We start from the raw sequence: 23,670 nt of genomic DNA, 5'->3' as shown, positions 1-23,670 counted from the left end.
GCTGAAAACCTGCCTATATCACCTTTAATGACACTTTTATTCTGAAAGCAACCGGATGTCTTAGATTTGCTAGCTCTCAGACAGGAAGCTCTAGATTTGCTAAAAAGACGGAGCCCCACTGCCATGTATTCATCGAACTGGTGCGAGTTTTGCCACCTGGGGGGGATGCGGGGGTTCATGGCCCAGCCCCGGCGTCCAGTCACGTGAACACTTCCCTTCCTTCTCAAAGCTTCCTTGACCGGAACCCGGAACTTCCATGTCTTTTTTTGCCACAACAAAGAAACGTTAGTTTGTTCGTTCGTGGTGGTGTGAACACAGCGTGGTGAAAACTGTCTCATAAAGATAGTCAAACAAGTCAAATGGAGTCTGTACAGCTGAAGATAAATGAACACATGACTTCAGTGGGAGAGGAGATATTGTGTGTTTTAGAAAAACAACAAAGTGTTGATGTTTGTCGTGTGGAATTTGATGTCAGAGTGTTTGTGTTGGAGCGCCTCAGTATGGTTGCAAAGGTCATCTGCAGCCTCTTTCAGAGAGAGATGGAGACTCTACACAACACCAAACTACACACTGCAGGTAAGTGTTGCACACACATCAAACTACACACTGCAGCAGTGTTGTTTTTGGCAGGCATTTTTTAGATTGAGTCAGAATTAGTCATTTGGACAAAATGCTTAGTCATTTCTATCCTTGATAGTTTTTGTCGACGGAAACTCTTAAGGGTTTTAGTCAGTTTTATTAATTTTAGTCGACGGAAACGTAAAAGGTTTTAGTCCAGTTTTAGTTTTAGAAAAAAGAACAGGAAAAAAAATAGTAATTCATTAAAATAAAATTGTTGCTAAAAAGCAACGCTGGGTCTTAGAGGGTCAAATAAAATGTCTATAGCATACAGGTATTAATGCATTGGCATTGGAATCAAGTATGGTACAGGCACACACACCTGCATTATGGTACAGGCACACACACCTACAGTATGGTACAGGCACAGTGGCACACACACCTGCAGTATGGTACAGGCACACACACACCTGCAGTATGGTACAGGTACATACACACACACACACACACACACACCTACAAAACACTGCACTTAAGGTAAAACAATCCGAGTGGCTCATTGTGGTGCAAACATTAAACTTAGACAGCCCAAGTCAGCTGCAAAGTGCAAATTAAGTGCACTGTAAACACCGAAGCCCGATAAAGCCAGACAAAGAAAAAAGACAACGCCACTTTAATGCGTGGCCAGCGCAGCGGCACGAGCCGTCAGTGGTTCAGTGTGTGTCTGTGTGAGAGTGAGAACGGAGTTCAATGGACATCGCCGAAATAAAGGATTTATGTAGCTCTCGTTTTTAACACTACTACGTCGGAGAGGTCATTCTGACCGGTTTTGAGATTTAAAAGTTTATTTTCTTAGCCCATGGAGTCCAGAGAAAGTTCCCCTTGCATGACTTTGTCTAAATATTCGATTGAAATCATCTGTTTTTTTCCCCCCATTTGAAACGTTTTGTAAATATGATTTTAGGCATATATCTCCTACTCTTTCTGGCTATTATCGGCACAATGGACCGCCGTCCCCCTTTCTCCCCCATAGGCCTACTCGCCTTTTTGCTGCTTGATAATGGTGTCTTTTATAACCCGATTCCCCGACATTTCCTTTTCACTTGATATCGTTTCGTAGAGAGGGCCTACACAACCGATCTATATACCAAATGAAAGACCGAATTCCGTAGTTTACATGGTATTTTGAATTTTTTTAAATGAGCAAAAAATGAGCGAGTTATGATTTAAAGAAAAGAGGGGTGGAGGAAAAAAAAGAACACGCAACACACATACAGCTAGCTAACTAGGCGATTATTTGGATCAATCAAATATATTAATTACATTGATTATATCGATAACACGCGTAGCCTATAATGTTTCCCCCTCTATATAAAAATGACAATATATAACTCTAATGTCGTATTTCGTCATGTATGTGAACTAGGCTGCTTGCAAGGGTGTCGCTTTCGTGAGCAATGGTGTGCATGGCCGGTTTGACCTGAAGCGATTCTTTCTTTGGCACAATCAATGAAATATAATAGTAGGCTACTAAGCCCGTTTTCAGCTAAATTCGGAAATGTCCAGGCTAAATAACGTATCGACGGGAGTCGTGTTAATATTTATTTACTCGTCATTGTCATGTTCACTCCAAATAAACAAGTATTATGCACTTATGATGCGGAGAGCCATCAAAAGTACCTTTCCTAAAACATAATTCCAGTTTTTCATAGTCCTCCAACCAGAAAAAGTCTGCACAGATGGTTGTCATTTTACAAAATAATGTGTTAATGTGTTAATGCTTCATATAATGGGCAGTAAAACAAAAGATGATAGATTGAACAGGCAACTAATGTAGTGATTGATTAATTTAATCCTAGTTACGTTGCAGCGCAATATGGGAAGAAGGAAATTGCGGGAGTTGACAGACTCCACTTCATGTTTCAGCTGTGTTTTTAAACTCAGTAGTGTGCCCTGCACACAGCGCACACTCGCAATTGCAGCTGGAGGGCGACGCGACACACACACACACACACACACACACACACACACACAGAGCGATGTGTGGATAAATCACTGAGATTTGGGAAATGCGCACGCAAGCACAGAATGCACAGCGTTACAGGATTCTATAGGTCACCAGTTTTGGTGTGACACACACGGCTTCCACATTTAGCTTCATACTGGGTGAAAGTGTCCTTCCAAAAATTATTTATTCGCTCGAAATTCTTATTCACAATGACATTGAGTTGAGGTGTTTGTGTTTTTAGGGTAATTGTTGCATAAGCGCTATTTCGCACTGGAGTCCCGTGAGCCGGGCCATCTCCCTCCCCTCCCCTGTGTCTGAAGCAGCTAGCATGGAAGCTATATGGAACCTTTCCCTCCGAGTGCACACAACCATGCCGTTATCCACGCGTCCATCCGATAGCTCTTAATGTAAATGTCCCATCCACTGAGCAAAAGCGATATAAGCGCCTTATTCATTCATTGGATTCATTTGGGTGTGGGGCTGTGCAGTGCTGTGGGCTTTGTGACGGAGCTGCTGCTGCTGTTCGACTTCGAGTCGCTGTCTATGGAGCAGTATAGAGTAGGCGTGGCGCAGCATTAGAAGGGCGCAGCAAATACGACATTGAGGGGTAGAAACCATCCAGGTCGCGTGGTTCATGTAACGTGTGTGTCACTGTGAAAGACTGGCCCCATGAAGTGAACGTAGTTGGCGTAGTAGACGCCAACATGACGATTTTGACGTAGGCTGTTGAAGTTGAGCAACAATAGCGTGTTTGCCAAAAGTAATATTTAAACAGTAAATAAGACACTTGAACGGCAAAAAAATTGCCTATGTAAATTCTGGGAGCGTGCCGAATTTATTTTGCATATAGAGATGTGTGGTATAAGATTTTGGATAAACGGCCATGTGCTTATGTACCCCCTGTCTATTAGGGTAGCAGGATATAACGCGACTCACTTGTATAAGTAATTTACCGCGGACATGCCGCATTTACTGCAATACATTGGCTTTAGTAATGCGGTTAGCTTATAATATTAGCAAATGTAAGCTAACGGCTGGAGGAATGGGGGTCTGTTACTACGGACAATCCGGTCAATAACATCATTACACGTAAACATTAATACAATTATGTCATGTTTCATGCCTAGTCAAGCAGTCTGTACATGGCGTGGGTGGGGTCACATAATATTAATTACATCGATAACACACGAGAAAAGACGAGTTATCTTTGCAGGGTGGAAGAAGGAAAAAAAGAAGCAGCAACGCGATACTCTTCCATGCAGGCATTGCATGTTGCAATATAGCACTAACCGGGCAAAATATGTATTAGTTTTATACATTTTAGGAGTGAAAACATGTGTTTAGAAATGACAACATCTCAGCAGTTCAGACAATGTCCCATTGTTAACAACACTTAACACACGACACAGACAGCTAGCTAACTAGGCTAGGCTAGCTAGCTTCTCGCTCCATTGAAACCGAGCATTCAATAATAACATCCCTCTGCCCTCATCATGGATAATAATCATTGTATTCATATTATCTTATCAAAATAGTAAACAAATTCCAAGTTAATTAACCAGCCAAACATATATGATTTAATTCGTTGGAAATGGGATGCAGCCGGCTTGAACGTCTCCAGCTGGACGTCTCCAGGGAGTGGGGGAGAGAGTGGCCAATCAAATCGCACCAAAAACACGGTCCCTCTGACCGTTCAGCGACTGAGTAGTAGTGATTTTTTTTCAGACTGGCTAGTGTTAATGTACCATTTCCATTAGCCCTGGTCCAGGGCTTACAGCGAGTCTCTCTCTGACGCCCTGTGGAAGGAAGTACCTTCCGCAGCCCTCTGGTCATATTTTCACTCCTGTGCGCGGTTTTTCTAATACCAGCAAATAAACAAAACTACGTAACTACTCACCGAAACAAAGCCTGCTAGACCTTGGTAAAAGTCTATTCTCGTAGCTGGGAAGCGTCTCAGGTCCCCAGTGTCTCTCTAAAATGCACTTTGTGCCATTTTAATAACGCAATGTACCCTGAATTTACCGGGCAGAGTAATTTCTTCTACTATGGCATTTCCGGGCTTTGCCTGCGCCGATCTGGTTGGATTCATTTTATTTAATGATTAAAATAGTGCATTTTAGAGAGAAACTGGGGACCTGAGACGCTATCCGCTTTGGATGAAATCAGATAAACCTGAAATTGCGCCATCCGTCGCCGTAGAAACGAGCAGATGTTCTAACGGCGACAGAATGCGTAGCTGTCCTCGCAAATGCGATTTATTTTCTGTCACGATGCTAAACATACCCAATCCGTTATCCGATCCGATTCTTGGGCAGACGGACACTCACATTGTTGCGTTGTGGAAGTGGACCCGTAGCCTATGTTGTGTTAAACAGGAAGAGAACCCCGTCTCCTTCTTCCTGTGACTGTATCTACAACAACAATACATAGCCTATGCTTTAGAAATGTAACTATCGCCATTGGAGTATAGATCGTCGCAGTCCCACCCCCTTTCAGAACGACGAGTGGCCCAGGAAATTAATCCCAATGCATTTTTCCCATAGGCTTTTCTTAAAGTATTTATTTAAAGACGGTTACGCCGCGGACAAAGCCAACTCGGATCGTGACAAATCATGACAATGAACACAATATTTTGGGCCAATCAAATCATTACGAAGAAAATAAAGGCAGGAGACAACACTATTTGTTTTGTTTTTCTTCTTATAAATTATTTGATCGGCCCAAGACATTGTGTTCATTGTCACGATCCGAGTTGGCTTTGTCCGCGGCGTAACCGTCTTTAAATAAATGCTTTAAGAAAAGCCTATGGGGAAAATGCACTGGGATTCATTTCCTGGGCCACTCGTCGTTCTGAAAGGGGGAGGGACTGCGATAGATAGACCCCATTTCAATCCAACTCTCCCATAACCTTGGAAAAATACTGTTCAAGTTCAACAAAAGTGCCATTTGTATAAAATATAACAAATAAAATAAAAAAGTGCCTGTGATTAAGCGCAATCCTTCGTATCTAAGCTTACTTCTGCTGCTTCTTCTCCTTCAGCCAGTTGCTGAGAAAAACTAGCCTGTTCACATTTTCAGAGCTCAAGGCTGCCCTCTTCTTTTGAACTGCCAGTGAGAAAAGTCTCTCACAAGGGACAGAAGTGGCAGGGCTACCCAGATACCTGCGGGCCAGGGCAGAAAGCTGTGGATGGCCCCCTGCATGGGTGGACCACCACTGCAGTGGACAGTCTGTCTTCCCGATAGTGGGCTCTGCTCTGTAGTGGCTCAGAGCCTTGTTGGACTCCTCTTCATCCTCTGATTCAGAGTCTGAATTAAACAGCAGGAGGCTCCGCTTCTTTGCCGTGGCACTGGTGGGTGTTCCTTGCAGCAGTGCAGCTGCTGCCGCAACACTGTTCCACACCCCTTCTCGCTCTCCTCTTGGTAGACACTTGAGTTCCTTAAAGCGTGGGTCGAGTGCTGTAGCCACCCTGAGCCATCCATCATTGAGTGTAGCTTGGCGTTCAGACAGGTCCTTTGAGAAGGCAGTCTTGAACTTCACCACGTAGGCTGGGTCGTCTTCCGAGATCTCCATGGTGTGCACCAGGTGGCGGAGAGCAGGTAACGCCACAGAGCATGAGACATAAGTCTCACCCCCAAGGAGCTCAGTCACATATCTGCAGTGGATAGTTTAGGAAAGTGATTAAAATTATTGCACCATAAATAGTTGATTCAAAAAAAGAAATTAAATTGCAAATAAAACAGTAGCAAGCAACTATATACTGTAGCCATAGTGATATCGATATGCAGTACATTCAATTTAGGAAAAGCAGTTTAATTTATATTGCACAAATTCACAGTCAATTCCCAAAGATTTACTTTTATTGAATACCATTAATAAAAGCGGGTGTTTAATTACCTGCATGGTTCAAGGAGGGTCTTCAGCCTCTTCAGTTTGTCCCACTCTGATGTAGTCAACAAGATGAGCTTGTGCGTCTGTTTGGCTAGAGTAGCCTCCACAGCCTCATGGTTCTTTAGCAGACGAGAGATCATAAACGGTGTTGAATTCCACCTTGTGGAAACGTCCTGTAGCAGTGGCTCTGGCTGTTGTCCAAGTTATTTTTGCTCCATGGACAGTTCCTCTGCATTAAAAGGGCTGTGTTTGAAGTGCCCTACGATCTTGCGAGACTTCTCTGAAATTCTCTCTCCTCTCTCTTCCTTGACTTCCCATTGTACCGCCTCCCGAGCGGTGACTGGCTAGCTGCGTGTCCCTACGTTACTGCCTCGCACCGACCACCCTACCATGGTGTGGGAGGCGGTACAAGGGGAAGTCAATAAGGAAGTCAAGGAGAGAGAATTTCAGAGAAGCCAAAACTTGTAAAAAAAAGATAAAAAATACTTAACGGCATCGGCGGTTAATGCAGTTTCGCCCACGTTTCCGTTGTCTCCTATAGCTGTGTTATGCATATTTGAAACATCTCACCAACACTCAAGCGGCGCCGCGGCTCTCCGTGAACAGAGAGTATGTACATCTGCATCCTATGGAGGGCGGAATAAGCTGTCAGGAACCCTAGGGTGCCGTGTCCAAGCAGCCTACGGGGTGCTTGTGCAATATTCATCCGTAGTTTTCAATAGAGACGTATTTTAATCCTGTCACGCTTGATTAATTCCTGTTGGCATTGAGCGTAATTCCAGCTTTCCCTGGATACGCCCCCTCGTTACTGCCATTGGGAACTTCCAACCAAAAACACTCAAATGGCTAAAATAGCTAGATTTACAAGCTCACAACATGTCAAGATGCAACACATTTTTGAGCTTGTAGATCGGCTATTTTTTGTTACTTTTCACAATTTCTATTTTCATTTATTTAGGGCTTGACACTAAGGTCTCAGAAGACCCGTCGGGCAAGTACAGCTTAGATTATACTTGCCAAAAGACCATGCCCACTTGCCCGAAAAGTTTTTTTTTGCATTATTTGTTGTTGTGCGATAAAACATGTCATACCTCAATTGTTATACTAAATACCTACATAGCTATGATGAATATGATTATGGGTTCACACTTATTTTATATTTGTAATTGTAGCCACAGTGAAAACAGCATATAAACAGTGCTCTTATGTGACATTCCACAGACCAGAAAACTGAGTGCTCTAGCGACGTTCAGGTGTTTAAACAGGTATCTTGTGTTGTTCTTGTAGACTGCTGCGTCCCCTCCAAAACAAGCACTTGCCCGGTCGGGCAACCTGAAAGCAGACTCCACATGCCCAAGAGATTTATTTACCTGCCATGTGCAGGTGGGCAACCCTTAGGCCCTTGCCACACGAGGACGGCTCGGGCTGTTAGCCACGCAAGTTTATACACTACATAAAACTTTCCTGCGTCTACATTGCGGTTATGTTAATTATGCATGCCATATACACGAGACCAGTAAACTGCTCCTGATTCCAGAAAAAGCTGTAGTACACATGCCCGGCCTGTAGATGGCCATGTGAATGCATAAATGTAGGAGATTATATTTGGGCGCAACACTGCTGCATGTCAGATAATTGCTCGTTAATACATTGAGTCCACCTGCTGCCTGCACAGCGCTAAAAAAATTGCTTAATCTGCAGCTAGTTAACAAGATAAATTGCATATCGGCTATAGGCCTACAGCTACAGGCCGTTAATCGAGGAATATGGACAGTACAATAATGCTGATTATCCGTTTTCTTCTTGTCTTCCCAGATTGGTAATCACCATAATTTATATCTGTTCTCCAAAAATAGCTCATCTAATAGCTCATGCGGGCTGCAGATTGGCTATTTTTGGAGAAGAGGTTTATAGACATTATGTACTATAAAATAGCTGTGATATATTAACAGTAAACACTGGTTAGTTTGGAGGGGGCGAGGGGACTATGACATCACCGTTTCAGCAAATTAGGCGGCGTTTGCTATACACAGAGAGGACAAAGTCGCGTCTCCAAACTTTCCCACTCTGGAAGGTGGTTTCAAAATTAGCCCCCAAAGTCCCCCAAAACGCCATCTCCATGTGGCAAAAAGGGCAGATCGGCTAAATTCTTGCCCAGATAACTCAGAATACGTCCTCGTCTGGACACCACATTAGTGTCAACACCTAATGTTTCACCTGATGTTTATATCAGGATGGGGGACAATGATATTTGCACCTTTCAACTGAACAGAGCATGGTAGACATCTTTGATTTGATTACATGATGGTATAATGTAAGGTTGCTGAATGATATCCAAAAGTTTTATTTCTACTGGTGATTTCCACAGAGCACCACAGGGAGAGGTCTACAGCATCTAGAGAGATGGCCTCAAAAACGTTGTCCGAGGAACAGCGAGAGACGGACCAGGGACGTGGACTGCTTTATGCAGCGATGCAACCTGTAGTGAAGCTGTACAAGATGGGTATGTACTGTTATATTTAAATACAATAATTCTCGCCCCAGAATACGCTCACCCCGGGTAAAATCATGCAAACTTGGAATGGTTGCCACTAGGTATTCCTAAACGTAACCTCAGTATATCCATCTATGCCTAAACATAAACTTGTTAAAATTATGCCTAAACCTCAGTGATATTGCTTGGTTGCCAATGGGGTGCCTGTGGCTCAGGAGGTAGAGCAGGTCGTCCAATGATCCATGGATCATTGGCGGTTCGAATCCCGGGTCCTTCTGTACACATGTCACACTTCGACACTCAACCCCACCATTGGTGCGTGAATGTGGGAACTGGCGTCGATTGTTCGCCTTTTCACCTCATACATTGGGTATGATTTTTGCAAAACATTTTTGGAACCAAATGCCTCAAATCATCCAATTGTCACGGTGTAAGAATAAATGGCACCCTTTCACATTGGCCTATTATAGCGCCACCAGGAGGCCACAACCTGACCTGCCCTAGTGGAGACCTGTGGGGCACTTTATCTAGTTATTATAATGTAGACTAGAAAGTCCCGGAACTCACTGGTGTAAGACTGAAAAGTTCCCGAAGAAAGTTTGTTGTTGTACTGAGTTTGCAGTTTCTGTACACGTTGAATGAACACAAATAGTAGATTTTTCTTTTTTTAAATAGACACCTAGTTCTTAATATAGAACCAAGTGTATACACATCTTAGCAATTAAAGTCCTTATTCTATTCCTGCATTGCAGACCAGAGTGCAGAGTCCAGCCTGAAGGTGAAGAGGTTTTGGAGTGTTAAACAGGAACCTGAAAACCACCTGGACATCAGTAGGTTTTATGCTCTCTCTCTCTCTCTCTCTCTCTCTCTCCCCCTTTTATTGAAAGGCTAATAGGCATGTCCAAACTGGAATATGCTCCAATTATGAGTTGTTAAATTTGAATGTTTGCAGTTGGCACGGGCTGGCCTAGAGGTCCGGGCACCTGCTAAGCCTGACAGTGTGTCGTGGGTTTGACTCCCAATCCCGGCGTCCTTTGCTGCGTGTCACTCCCCTATTTACTGTCAGCTTACTGTATGTACTCTTTCTTATAAAAGTCTAAATATATACATATATCAAAATAAATAATAATGTTTGCTGTAAATGGCATTTTTTCTGAATGAGAATATACTTATGGTTTCGAAATAGAGAATGTATTTACAGCTGAAGTTCATCCAACTACCAAAGTTAAACACTGCGTGAAATAATGTTCAAAGTAGGGCTGTGCGATATGACGATATATATCTTATCGACGACAGAAAATGTCTGTCGTTTAAAATGAGCTCTATCGATTATGTTGTGTCGTAAAACGAGCGCTACGGCAGTATTTTACATCACAGCGCCCAGACAGGCTGCTTATGAATGCTGCTATTTCATAACAAACATGAAGGGAGATGATAGGGGACACGGTTCAGAGCGGGGTAACTCTAAAGTAACTGGCCCTTCACTGTTATAAATGCATGTTTCATGTTGGGTCAAATTGATATACTGCGTGGGTCACACCGTTTTACACAGTGATGTTGAACAAAGAGCTTGTCCGTCCGAACACTTCTACCTCTTTCCTCCTACCTGCAGTCCTGCTGCGTGTCTTCTTGTTTTATTGTTCCAAATAAATGACTCCATCTGAAAAGTCTTCATTCAGAAAAAACACAAGACGCTAACTGAAGATGTGATCATGTGTAAAGAAAACAGCCACTCGACCCAGCTGTGCAAGCAGAGTTGATGAGTGATGATGCGTTATCTATCACTCTATCCAACACCTGTAGTCTATTAAGTATCATTAAGCATCCCGTACGGAAGTTTAACAAACTACACTGAGCAACATAAAGTGTAACATATTGAATCCGCAGTCCCGCCCCCTACCATGGCCCAGGAAATTATTCTCCGTTAATTTTCCTCATAGACATTACAGAAAGTATTTATTAAAGACGTTTACGCTGCGGACAAAGCCAACTCTTGTCGTGACAAATCATGACAACAAACACAATTTATCGGGCCAAACAGAAATAGAAAGTAGAAAAGACCGGCAGGTTACAACACTTTTTTTTTTGTTTTTCTTCTATGTAATTATTTGTTTTGTCCAAAATATTGTGTGTGTTGTCATGATTTGTCACGACTCGAGTTGGCTTCGTACGACGCTTAAAAGGTCTTAAATGTCTATTGGAAAAATGCATTGTGATTCATTTCCTGGGCCTGGCGTCGTCATGAAAGGGAATGCAACGCTCTATACCGAAACAACTGTGTAGCAGTGACATGAGGTATTATTTTCCCTTAGAGAATGAAATGCAGGCATAGTACTTGTATTGTATAGTACACCTGTACTTCTGTGTCTTAATGGGAAAATCGTATTTCTTTATTTTTGCTTTTTAATAGTTATTAAAACAAAAATACATTATATGCACCTTGGACGTATCCTCAGTGGTGTATCCCAAGGTCATCAGGCTTCCGGGTCTCCCAACAGCATACCCCTCACTCAGGTGACCCAGCCGGGGTGATCAAGTCCCGACTTACGTCCCAGTAGCGACCCTCGATCAGTCCCATTAGGGAAAGAACCAGGGCCACACAATCCGTTCCTCCTAAATGACTCTGCCGGGACTGGGAGGTACCATTCTGCGCGTGGAAGGACTAGGCTCTGTGGGTTGACTCCTGTCCGGGCCCATCCTATGTCTCACCAGGTCCACTCCTGCTCTCACCAGGTCAGGCCCTGTGCGTTGCACCAGACTCCCAGCACCAGGCACTTTATTCAGGAATGGTGGATTCTCGAGCCGCATATCATTAGACTGGATATCATCTGTTATTTTGGATATTGTACTATAATAAAAAGTGATATTTTCCTGTCCCCCCCCCCCCCCCCCCCCTGTATTGGTAAGTAAGTACACAACATAAAGATTACTAAGTAATAATAGTATTTACTTGGCCTGAAAAAAGAAGAAAAAATCTATTTCTTGGATAGAAAATCGGTATCGGAAAAAATGCTAAATTGTTATTGTGATATAAAATGAGTTCAGTCAGACAACTCATGAATAGATTTAACCAATATTTATTATAGAATGAGAATATAAGGGTGCATACGATATTAGACTTGGCGTTCGGCTCTGCTGCATTTTCTCCCTGCTCGGCGCGATTAAACACCATCGTAAAACATTAAGAGTAGGGAGATAGATATACAATAAACCCCCATGGGGAACATAAATAACAGAGCCCACCGGTGGTGGTGGGAGCAAACATCACGTGACAACCAGGAACCATATGCAGAGGAAGGCAGGTAGAGCATGCAGTCCGGTGAGCTTAAGTAGCCCGCCTAATTGGTCAGCTGACTGCCACATCAGCGAATGACGTGTGGGACTTGTACACACTTATACACCCACATAGTAATGCAGCATGTTAACACATTTTGTACATAATACGTCCTGAAACGTCATAAGGATTGGAACCGAGAGGTGCCTTAGACGTCTGTGGACGTCCTAGCGACGTCCAAACGACGCGGGGCGAGATGATAATATTCAGAATTATTCCTTTTTTTTTTTTTGGCATTTCGCTTTTCGCTTGCCGTATGCTAACGCTCTGTGCAAATATTAGCTTGTCATTGACTCCCATGTTAGCGCGGCGGAAAGAATGACTCGTATCTCCTGATCCAGGGCGCTCTCCGTGGTGATGAATGGATCGATATGCTGGCGCTGCGTTTCTGCTCCTCATCCGTCTCTCCCGTAAAATATGAACTCTTTTTGAAGCGTATATAAATATAATAAGATGATCGGAGATTTTGAGGTCACTTTGTCAGTCAACTTTTTTAAGAACGTATTTCCGGTTCATGACTTTCAAAATAGAAGCGATCACTACTCTGGCGATTACTCTGGCGCAAGCAGCGCCTTTATTTTGATGCAGTTCCGGTACTAAATGTGTTAACCTCTTGAGTATAGTATGTGCCTTGAGCATGGCATGAACCCCCTCGAGTATGTCTGCATGAACTAATGCTGCAGGCTACGCTCCATTTATATTGTGATATGAGATTTTGGCATATCACCCGCCCAGTACTCAAGCTTTAATCACATTGTACCTTTGCCCCCCTAGACTTACTGCACCTGCCTGTGTGTAAAGAGGAAGTTTCTCCTGAACATGAGGAGAGGGGTCCCAGTCTGGTCCAGGAGGAACCGCAACCTCCACATATTAAAGATGAACAAGAGGAGCTACTTCAAAGACCAGAAGTGGCCATGACGTTACTAGCAGTGAAAAGTGAAGATGATGATAAACACAGAGAGACAGAGGCTGAAGCCAGCACCTCAACTGAACACATGATAACACAAGATGATGTAGAGGACTGTGGAACATCACAACCAACCGGAGATGAGCAGCTCCTCTCTCCACACTGTTCTGACGTCCCTGTTGGCAGGGAGGAGACTAGGGAAGGTCAGTCGGCTGTAAACACGCTGGATTCACACAAGACACAACATGTGGAAGAACAAACATTGTCTTCAAGCCACAAGCTGTCTCAGTACCGGACATCGTCAACACAAACTCACTCCATGAAGAGCCACACTTGTGCAGATTGTGGCAAAATGTTTAGTCGCAAGGCAAGTCTGAAGAAGCACACAATTGTTCATACAGGCGATAAGTCCTTTGCTTGCAATGTTTGTGCTAAAGGCTTTAGCCGTTTGTTTAATCTGAAAACACACATGAGGACTCATACAGGGGGAAAGCCCTTTACATGTAAAGTTTGTGGTAAATGCTTTCGTGAGAGAGGCAATCTAAAAAGACACCTGCAGACTCATACAGGGGAAAAGCCTTTTTATTGCAAAGTCTGTGCTAAAGGCTTTAGTCAAATGATTAATCTGAAAAAACACATGAGGACTCATACAGGGGAAAAGCCCTTTAGTTGCAACGTTTGTGCTAAATGCTTTAGTCAAATGTTTAATCTGAAAACACACATGAGGACTCATACAGGGGAAAGGCCCTTTAGTTGCAAAGTTTGTGATAAAGGCTTTAGTGGTAGTGGTGATCTGAAAACACACATGAGGACTCATACAGGGGAAAAGCCCTTTAAATGCAAAGTTTGTGGTAAAGGCTTTAGTCAAAGTGGTCCTTTGAAATCACACATGATGACTCATACGGGGGAAAAGCCCTTTAGTTGCTATGTTTGTGGTAAAGGCTTTAGTCAAATGAATAATCTGAAATCACACATGAGGACTCATACAGGGGAAAAGCCCTTTACATGCAAAGTTTGCAGTAAAGGCTTTTGTCAAAGTCGTACTTTGAAATCACACATGAGGACTCATACAGGGGATTAGGCCTTTAATTGTACAGTTTGTGGTAAAGGATGTAGTCAAATGCAAGATGTCAAAACAAAAAAACATTGTGATGGTGTCATACAAGGGAAAAGACCTTTACATGCAAAGTTTGTGGTAAAGGCTTCAGTAAAGTGGTCCTTTGAAATCACACATGGGTACTCATACAGAGGAAAAGCCCTTTAGTTGCTATGTTTGTGCTAAAGGCTTTAGTCAAATGAATAATCTGAAAACACACATGACGACTCATACAGGGGGAAAGCCCTTTGTTATTATTTAATTAATATAATATTGTCTATGTCTCAAAGTTATTTCTAATGGTTTGAGCCTCAATCACCACTCTGATATAACCAGTCCATGTCATTTATTTCTGGACTTTTAAAGCAGTTTTATCTGCAGTACCACAATGTCCTGAGGTGGTGTTCTGATATGCAGATTATTTAATGTTTGAGTATTATAATACTGATGCTTGATAAAACCAGGCTTGTTTCCATTCCAGCTTGAAAAATCAACAATGGTGGACATTGTAAACAAATTGGAAATGCAAATTTGGAACTGAAGACTGAAGAAGAGGAGGAATTATACATAATTATACATTCTAATTATATATTTATAATGGTTACCCCTGGGCAAATTAAGTAAAGTCTTTATTCTTTAAGAATAATTCATAATTTATTTATTTAAATAGACTATGCTGTAATATTCATGAAATACAGAACTATATGTTCCTTGGGTATAAGGAGAGTTGGGCCGTTGAATTATGGTACAAACCAAAACTAAGAACATATCGTCTTATTAAAAATAATTATGGCCCTGATCCTTATGTAACACAAAATATATCCAAAAGTCAGATCTTTTTGTGCACAGCTGCATTCTGGGACCTTACCATTAGCTTTAGAAACGGGTAGATTCATTGGTACTCCTGAGGAGGACAGAGTCTGTCTAGTGTGTGATTTAAAATAAATTGAAAATGAAATTCATTTTTTGTTTTACTGCCCATTATATGAAGAATTAAGACATGTATTATTTTGTAAAATGACAACCATCTGTGACCAGGGACAGTAGTTTGATATACAAGGGGGCCATAGTCATTTTTCAGTTCTTTGCATATTATGAAACTGCACACTGTAACCTTTCATATGATGTATTGCTCATTGAAATTGGGGGGGAAATGAAGAAGATATGACCATTTGAAACCTAGTGAATCAGAAATGTCAAAATAGAGCATTCCACCTTCAAAGATTTCAGCAGTGATCTGTGACTTTAGGGGGCGCTGTTTTACCTTCATTCCTCCATTAGTCAACAAGCAGCGTTGCCATGTCCGCTTATTATAATTAGTTGACCTTGTTTCTAAAGAAAAATAATGCATAGGTCTACTGTACCAATAAGTCTACACAATTAGATAATGTTGTTATCTTGATAGTTTTCCTGTTATCTCTCCTTTTTTAAATAGGCTACTGTATTTATTTGGCATTTTGTAGTATTAAAAAAACGATTATTTTGGGCTTGTTTTCATATACCGGGTTGCTTATTTCTCAGAACCTGGCAACCCCGCGACGATAGCTTTTAGCAACATTTAGCATTATATTGTTATCAATCTTGTAGCTAAAACAAGTACATATCGCGCTATATTACATATCGATGTGATCTGCGTTATTATGACTTTAATTTTCATGGCAGGTACATTCCAAAGCAACTAATAATAGCCACGTTATGGTGACAATGTTGCAATGTTTACATTAAATTTATCCAAGTCTTCTTCTTCTGCTATTGGAAACAGGAAGCCTTTTCAGCATGTTCCTTTGTTATGATTCACCAGTGCCCCGTATGGAACATTAGCTTTAGGCGGACCGAAAATAAACACACTTTTTACAAAATACGATGGTTAATACTTCTTTCTCTGCTATTTCTGTTAGCCAGTTAGTAAAAGACTAGTATTATCTTCAAAAACGATTGTGTACAAAAGGCGGATTTTAGCGGAATTTGCATACTTTAGCAGGAAAGCTGTATTTTCTGGTTAGCATTGGTTAGCATTGGTTAACCCAATGGTTATAACATTAGACATAGTGACATGTTTAAGCAATTACAACGACTTAATGACACTAAAACGACTTTCTGATGGAATAAAAACATTCTTTAACATTCCAACTGTGTTAATGTGGCTAAAAACGAAAACCACCAAAAATATAAATAAATTGTATTTTGGTCATTTGTACAGTTTCAATACTGCCGACTTGTGGTTGAAAATACTGGCACTGGTCACCCATCTGTGCTGACTTTTTCTGGTTGGAAGACTATGAAAAACTGGAATTTTGTTTTAGGAAAGGTATTTTTGCTTTGGCAGACTTTTTATGCAGGGCGTGGGAAATAAGGCAGAATGTTTTGTTTGTGTAAAAGAAAAGAAAAAAAATCTGTTTATTGTACACATTGTAATATTGAAGCAAAGCAATGATATGGTGTGTCCTGTAAGTCCATGTGGGCTGGGCGCCTTTGGTGCATGACACAAAAATAAAGAAATCTATCTATCTATCTATCTATACAAAGTAGGGCGACATTGATGACATCACGATGAGGACAAAATTCCATTAAAGCACCTATATGATATGAAAGCCTAATTGTTCAAAATTGGTTATTTGTGGGGATAAACACATTATGGGTGCCCCAAAAACACAAAAGAAATGGAAAAAGTTGTATTTTATGTTATAGGTTTAAGCTAACTCCACATTGCACATATTCGTTCACGATTTTACGTCGGGATGGAATTCTGCCGTCTCTTGCCTGTCGGCAGGATGTCGATAGCTATAGTCTTGAGAAACCCGACATGTTTGGTCGTTCACAGATGGATTTACCAAGTCGATAGAGAAGAGGGGTGGGGTAAAGGCTCTGTAGAGCACCCTCATTGGTTGTTTAGCTTGTCAAAGTTATTGTCTGTAGTAGGCTACTCTGTTGCATTCGCATCATCATCATACTATAATTCAGCCAATGTCTGTCTGTGTGTGTCTGTGTGTGTGTCTGTCTGAATGTCAGAAACGGCGCGTTATCTCATCATTGCCTGCACCAATCACTCCCACTTTTCACACAGGCATTGACCATATGAATATGGAGGTCTTAACGGAGCTTTTTTCGATTCCACACATTAATAATTAATAATGAATTTATTAGTGAATTAAAACGCACCCGGGCACAGTACCCCCGTGGCCACAAGGGGGGGGGGGGGGGGGGGGGCAAACATCTCACAACGGGTAAGGGCTAGTATATCTAAATGACGGAGTGGTTGCACAAAGACCCGCCCGGGCGGCACTCTTTAATGCAATTTATTTGTGCAAGTTACAAGTATTTTTTGTTGAATTACTCATGACAAAGTTATAAATGTCAACAGTATGTATATCCATAAAATAAGCAAGCGCAGCACCTGCAGACAATACACTAAATTATTTCTTTCAATCATTTCATTATTATTTTTCTTTCAATCATTATTATTTTATTTGTAAACAGGCTATCTAATGTGTCACGTTGCGAAATTGTAGATCGGCTGTCGACGCGGGGAAGCGGTAAGTCAGCTGTAAGTCAAGCCCATTTCTACAGGATTCTTTCTTTATGTCTTTCTTTTTACACCATACAATAAGACATCACAGTAAACAATAAAAGTAAAGATACAAAATATCTTAAAAATACATTTTAAGACATTTATACACAATAGGTGTGTTCGAAAAGGAGCAGGTAGAAGCGGATGCTTATAAATTCCTACCCCTTCATTTATGTTGACACAAAAGTCACTCATTCTCTTCACTTTTTTCCAAATCAGATTTATTTTTTATTTTTAAGAAACATTAAACTCAAAGGACAACTTTAGTTTTTTTCAACCAAGGTTCATGTTTTAGGTTATTAGAGAAACTATAAGATGATAGTAAGGGAAACCTATGAAAATCTGGGAACTAAATCGTTACCAAGAAATTTCTTCACCAATGTGTTTCTAAAGGTGTCTAATAACATGTACGAAAAGTTTGAAATTCAACTCCCGGGGAAACCTCATGAAAAACCACTCAAAGTCTGGGTACCGATAACCGATTTTCGAAAATTTGAAAGTGCTTAAATTGGACTTGAGTAAGTTTTGAGGGGTCACACTAGGGGTTTTTCATGATTCTGAGTTTATTGCTAGCATTTATTTTTCACCAAGACCACTCCTTAGTGGAATTTCCACGCCCACTTTAGCATTTACATATAAAGTTGCATTTATTTTGAGTCTTCTTCGACACCATCATGACTAACATTCTTGCATGTAATGCCTTTACAAACTCCACATGCTGAGATGCACTTGACATCATTCTTCTTGCAGCGGCATCGCCCGTTGCTGCAATCTCCATTACAATTGCAGCTTGTGAACTGTAGTAGCTCCTCAGGAGCCATGGGGTCTAGTAGTGTTGGAACTGGTTCATAACCATGAACACCTAATGCCCATCCATAGTCACTGGGGTCCAGAGACATGCTCTGTAGAAGGATCCAGTCCCGGGTCTGTACTGTAGGTAGGCACGGAGAGAATGCTGTGCAGCTGCATCCTCTGTTGGAGGTAGATTCTCTGGTTTAATCAGCCCAGATGCTGCCTTACGTGAGAAGATGTATCAAATTGCACCCAGATTAGTACTGTACCTGCTCCGTGGTAAATGTACTGGAAGATCGCAGTACCAGCCTGAATCACTGCATCCTTGATAGTGCGTATGTCAAGGAAGATGTCCATATTTTCATCCATGTCCCCTGCACAACACCTGCAAAATAAATACGTTTTTGCAAATTTGTTTCAGATCTTTCAATATACAAATATTCCATTATTATCATCATTATTATTATTACTTGTCAAACATAGTTGTTTTCCTATGGCCAGCGATAGCAGAAACCGTATCACACCCAGTCGAAGGCGTGACAAAAGAGCAGGTAGCGTCTCTTTCTTTTTGAGAGAGCTTTTCGGATCCTCCTGACATCATAAGAGCCCTTCGTTGTGGTGAAGAAGAGGGGGTGATTAGTGCTGGTGCACCAACATTACCAGCAGTGGCGGCCGGTGACATTTGTCCTAGGGAGGGCGCTATAACAAAATCCAGAAAACATGCACTAGGTATCATAGATTAAATATCTACTGAGGGAGCCTGTCTAAAGTTTATTAAATATATCTACTAAGGGAGCCTGTCTAAGGTTTATTAAATACATCAAAATGTAACAAAAGGTTCATATAGGGTTAAAGAAACAAACCTGAGACAGAAGGACCAGTGCCATAAAAAAGTGCAATGGCTCAAAGCCACATGACCTTGCTACAGTGGCTTTAACATTAACAAAAACATAAACAAAACGTCCTTATAAAATAACCCTCAAAGCCATGACTCTGCCACCTTATGGCTTAATTTTTACTTTTTGTACATACATTTGTGATGATTACATCAGGTTTGTCTGGACCCAGCTCTCTTTCTTGCAGTGTCCTTCTCTCAAATGGTGTTTTCTGCAGTGATTTCACAGAGTTTTATTTTTCCTCTTATTTTTCCATTATGCAAGTGAATTAAACTATTATTATATTGACTTTACCTGGCTCCATTCATCTGTCTCATCCCTCGTTTTTCTAGCGTATGTTGTTGTGGCCGTGTGTTAAACCCTATGTCAAACTTAGCCCAATTTTTTTGATTCTCGTAGAGGTTTTTTTCGATTCTGACGAATCTCTCTACGAGAGTCAAAACGCTAACTCCGCCCCTAATGTCGAAGAAGCAAACTGATGCCTTTAAATCACTCTTACCTTGTACAAATGCAAAATCTAAGCTGCTTTTCATGTTGCCCCACTTGTTTGTGAGCTCTGCGGAAGCATATTAAACTCTGTCAATGCTTATTTTTCAATAAAAAAGGTATTTTAGCCATCTTGCTTTTCTCTCCATTGTAAATGCGCAAGAGAACCCTGGCCGCTAGGGGCTCGGCAATATTCTGTTGCGCCGTTTACCGCATTTACAATTCTGTTGCGCCGTTTACCGTATTTACAATGGAGAGAAAAGCAAGATGGCTGCGGGTGAAAGAAATACTCTAGAAACAGAGTTGACTATAAAACGTTTTTTATTGAAAAATAAGCATTGACAGAGTTTAATATGCTTCCGCAGAGCTCACAAACAAGTGGGGCAACATGAAAAGCAGCTTAGATTTTGCATTTGTACATGGTAAGAGTGATTTAAAGGCATCAGTTTGCTTCTTCGACATTAGGGGCGGAGTTAGCGTTTTGACTCTCGTAGAGAGATTCGTCAGAATCGAAAAAAACCTCTACGAGAATCAAAAAATTTGGGCTATGTCAAACTGTGCTGTGATGTGTATGCTGCCCCCAAGTGTTTTGTGCTGTGAATAACGTCATGGATCGCACATATTTTGCGACCCAGTGGCTTCCTATAGTTTGTATTGAAGACCTGTGTACCGCAATGCATTACTCTTCAGTGCTGAGAATAGAGCTCCAGATGATCGCCGCTCGCGCACCAACACGTGACACACACTAACCAATCAGAAACGTCATACAACGTAAATAACATTTGACATTTCATGGAGGCATAATACTAACGTGGCAGCATATTACAACTTTTAAACACTGCCTTTGGTTAGTGGCTACTTATATTATATAATATTAACGTTTCTGGATTGCTAATTTTAAATAAATTACAGGCTGTAGATTTCGTTTCTCAGTCATTCTTATTCACGTTTTATTCAGGGGGTGGGCATGGTGGTGCGGCGCACCAGCGCCCCCTATGGACGCACCGCCACTGATTACCAGCACGTCTGCGTCTTCTGCCCGCACCTGAAATTCAAGATTCAAGATTCAATAATTTATTTGCCATGTCAACAAGTTGATAGGAATTTGTCTTGGTTCATACTCAACATATACACAAACAAGAAGGACAGTACAATACAATAACCAGCAGCATATGAAATTACATTCAGTTTTTTTAAAGTGCTATATGCATATACTGTACTATTGGTTCAGATGTCTAATGGCTACTGGGTAAGTGCTATCCCTGAAGCGACATGTAGAGCTCTGGATACTTCTATATCTCCTGCCTGATGGGAGGAGATTGAAGAGGTGATGTGCAGGATGGGAGTTGTCTGCAATGATTTTGTTTGCCTTTCTAATTATTCTGGTGGAATAGAGTGAGGAAAGTGTAGGGAGGCTGCATCCTATGTTTTTTGATGCGCGACGTACTACTCTTTCCAGCTTTGATTTGTCTTGAGAGGTTGTGTGACCAAACCAGACAAGCATGGAGAAGGTGAGAACACTTTCAATAGTGGCCCTATAGAAGTGAGTCATGGCTGCTTGGCTGACTTTGAACTTCTTAAGCTGCCGCAGGAAATAGAGACGCTGGTGTGATTTGCTTATTATGAGACTGGTGTTAAGATCCCATGATAAGGTTTCATGGATGGTGGTCCCTAGGAACCGGAAGGAGGAAACTCTGTCTACCTCTTCCCCATTGATGAAGAGGGGGGGGAGGGGACACGATTTCTTTTTCCTGAAATCTATGAACATCTCTTTGGTTTTAGAGATGTTCAGGATTAAGTTGTAGCTTTCACACCATCTCACCAGCTCCTCTACTGCTCTGCGGTAGTCGGTTTCCACCTCGTTGGTAATAAGACCTACTAAGGATGTGTCATCAGCAAACTTATACATCATAACTGTACTAAAGTGAGATTGACAGAAATGAGTGTATAAAGAGTACAGAAGTGGAGAAAGGACGCACCCCTGGGGGGCCCCAGTGTTTAGGAGCCTCGACAGCGAGACGAGATCACCTATTTTGACCACCTGTTTCCTGTCACATAGAAAATTAAAGATCCATTTACATAGAGGTGTACTGACGCCTAGCTCCTGTAGGGTTGAAATCAGCTTCCCAGGCACTATTGTGTTAAATGCGGAGCTAAAATCAACAAAAAGTACACGAGCATAGGTGGATCTGGATTCTAGATGTTGAGTAATATTGTGCAGACAGAGGGACACTGCATCATCTACACTCCTATTTGCTCTGTAGGCAAATTGGTGGGGATCTAGTGCTATGCTGGACAGGTGTTTACATACCAGTCGCTCAAAGACTTTCATAATGACAGATGTTAGGGCAACAGGCCTATAGTCATTAAGACAGGTGATATTATTTTTCTTTGGGACAGGAATGATAACCGCAGATTTAAAGCAAGCAGGCACAGTACAGAGTTCAAGTGACCAGTTGAAAATGGAAGTGAGGACAGGTGCAAGTTGGTCGGCACAGTGCTTTAGTGTGGCAGATGACACGCCATCAGGCCCTGCCGCCTTTCTGGGGTTTTGCTGACGGAGCAACAGTCTGACATCATGTTCATGTATGTTGGGTGGAGAGTCGCCCTGCTCTCTTGGAAAAGAGGGGGACTGATGGTCTTCACTGTCGAACCGACAATAAAAATCATTAAGCCTCCCAGGAAGGGAGGGGTCCAGATCTGGAACATGGTGCTTGGTTTTATAGTCAGTGATGTCCTGCAAACCCTGCCATACACCTTTGATGTCATTTGCTTGCAGTTTGTTTTCAAGCTTCACTTTGTAGGAGGCCTTAGCCTTAGACACGGCACGCTGAAATTCATATTTCAGTCTCTTATAATTCCCCATATCTCCACGTTTATAAGCAGCATGTTTCTCCCTACAAAGCGATCTCACTTCATTGTTGAACCAGGGCTTGCTGTTGTTAAAAACTGTAATGGTCCTTCTGGGAATACAAACACTTTCACAGAATTGAATATAGGATGTAACAGTGTCAGTGTACGTGTCAATATCCTGACCGTCAGCCCAGAGGTTAGTCCATTCTGTGGACTCCAAACAATCCTGTAATGTATCTATGGCTTGTGTAGACCATTTCCTACATAGTTTGACAGTTGGTTTTGCCACCTTTAGTTTCTGTCGATACTTAGGGACTAGTAGAATGGTGTTGTGGTCGGACTCACCGAGAGGAGCTCTAGCCACTGCATGGTATGCCTCTGGGATGGTCGAGTAGCACTGGTCCAGTGTTCTCTCCAACCTGGTGGCGATGTTGATCTGAGGTTTGTATCTAGGAAGAGCCTTCTTCAGGGATACGTGATTGAAGTCCCCCAGCGCGAGCACAACTGTGTCGGGATTGTTATTTTCCACCTCCGTGATGTTCACGGACAGCTGCTGCATGGCAGACTGGGCAGCGGCGCTCGGAGGGATGTAGACCACATATAGTGTGACAGAAGAAAACTCTCTCGGTAGATAGAAAGGTTTACACTCCACCGTGAGACTCTCTAACTCAGGAGAGCATGATTGTGACAGTATTCTGGTGTCTGTGCACCAGCTCCTGTTGATATAACAGCAAACACCGCCTCCGCGTTGTTTTAGTGAGTCGGTGGTGCGGTCCGCACGGTGAAGAG

At 42.0% G+C, this 23,670-nt stretch overlaps 1 protein-coding gene across 1 annotated transcript; it reads left to right on the top strand.

Annotated features, from left to right (window-relative positions):
* Nucleotides 1–445: 445 nt before the first annotated feature.
* Nucleotides 446–17,823, top strand: LOC308320309 (uncharacterized protein; the record flags this gene model as incomplete). The annotated part of the gene is made up of 5 exons (XM_080770622.1): nucleotides 446–576; nucleotides 8,824–8,958; nucleotides 9,702–9,779; nucleotides 13,058–13,478; nucleotides 17,796–17,823. Exons 1-5 carry the CDS (start codon nucleotides 501–503, stop codon nucleotides 17,821–17,823), a joined length of 738 nt encoding a protein of 245 aa, XP_080626748.1. The 5' UTR covers nucleotides 446–500.
* Nucleotides 17,824–23,670: the final 5,847 nt, after the last annotated feature.

Source organism: Protomyctophum bolini, assembly GCF_963924005.1.
Source record: "Protomyctophum bolini genome assembly, chromosome: 8".
NCBI lineage: Eukaryota > Metazoa > Chordata > Actinopteri > Myctophiformes > Myctophidae > Protomyctophum > Protomyctophum bolini.
This window is presented reverse-complemented; position numbering and strand designations above follow the sequence as displayed.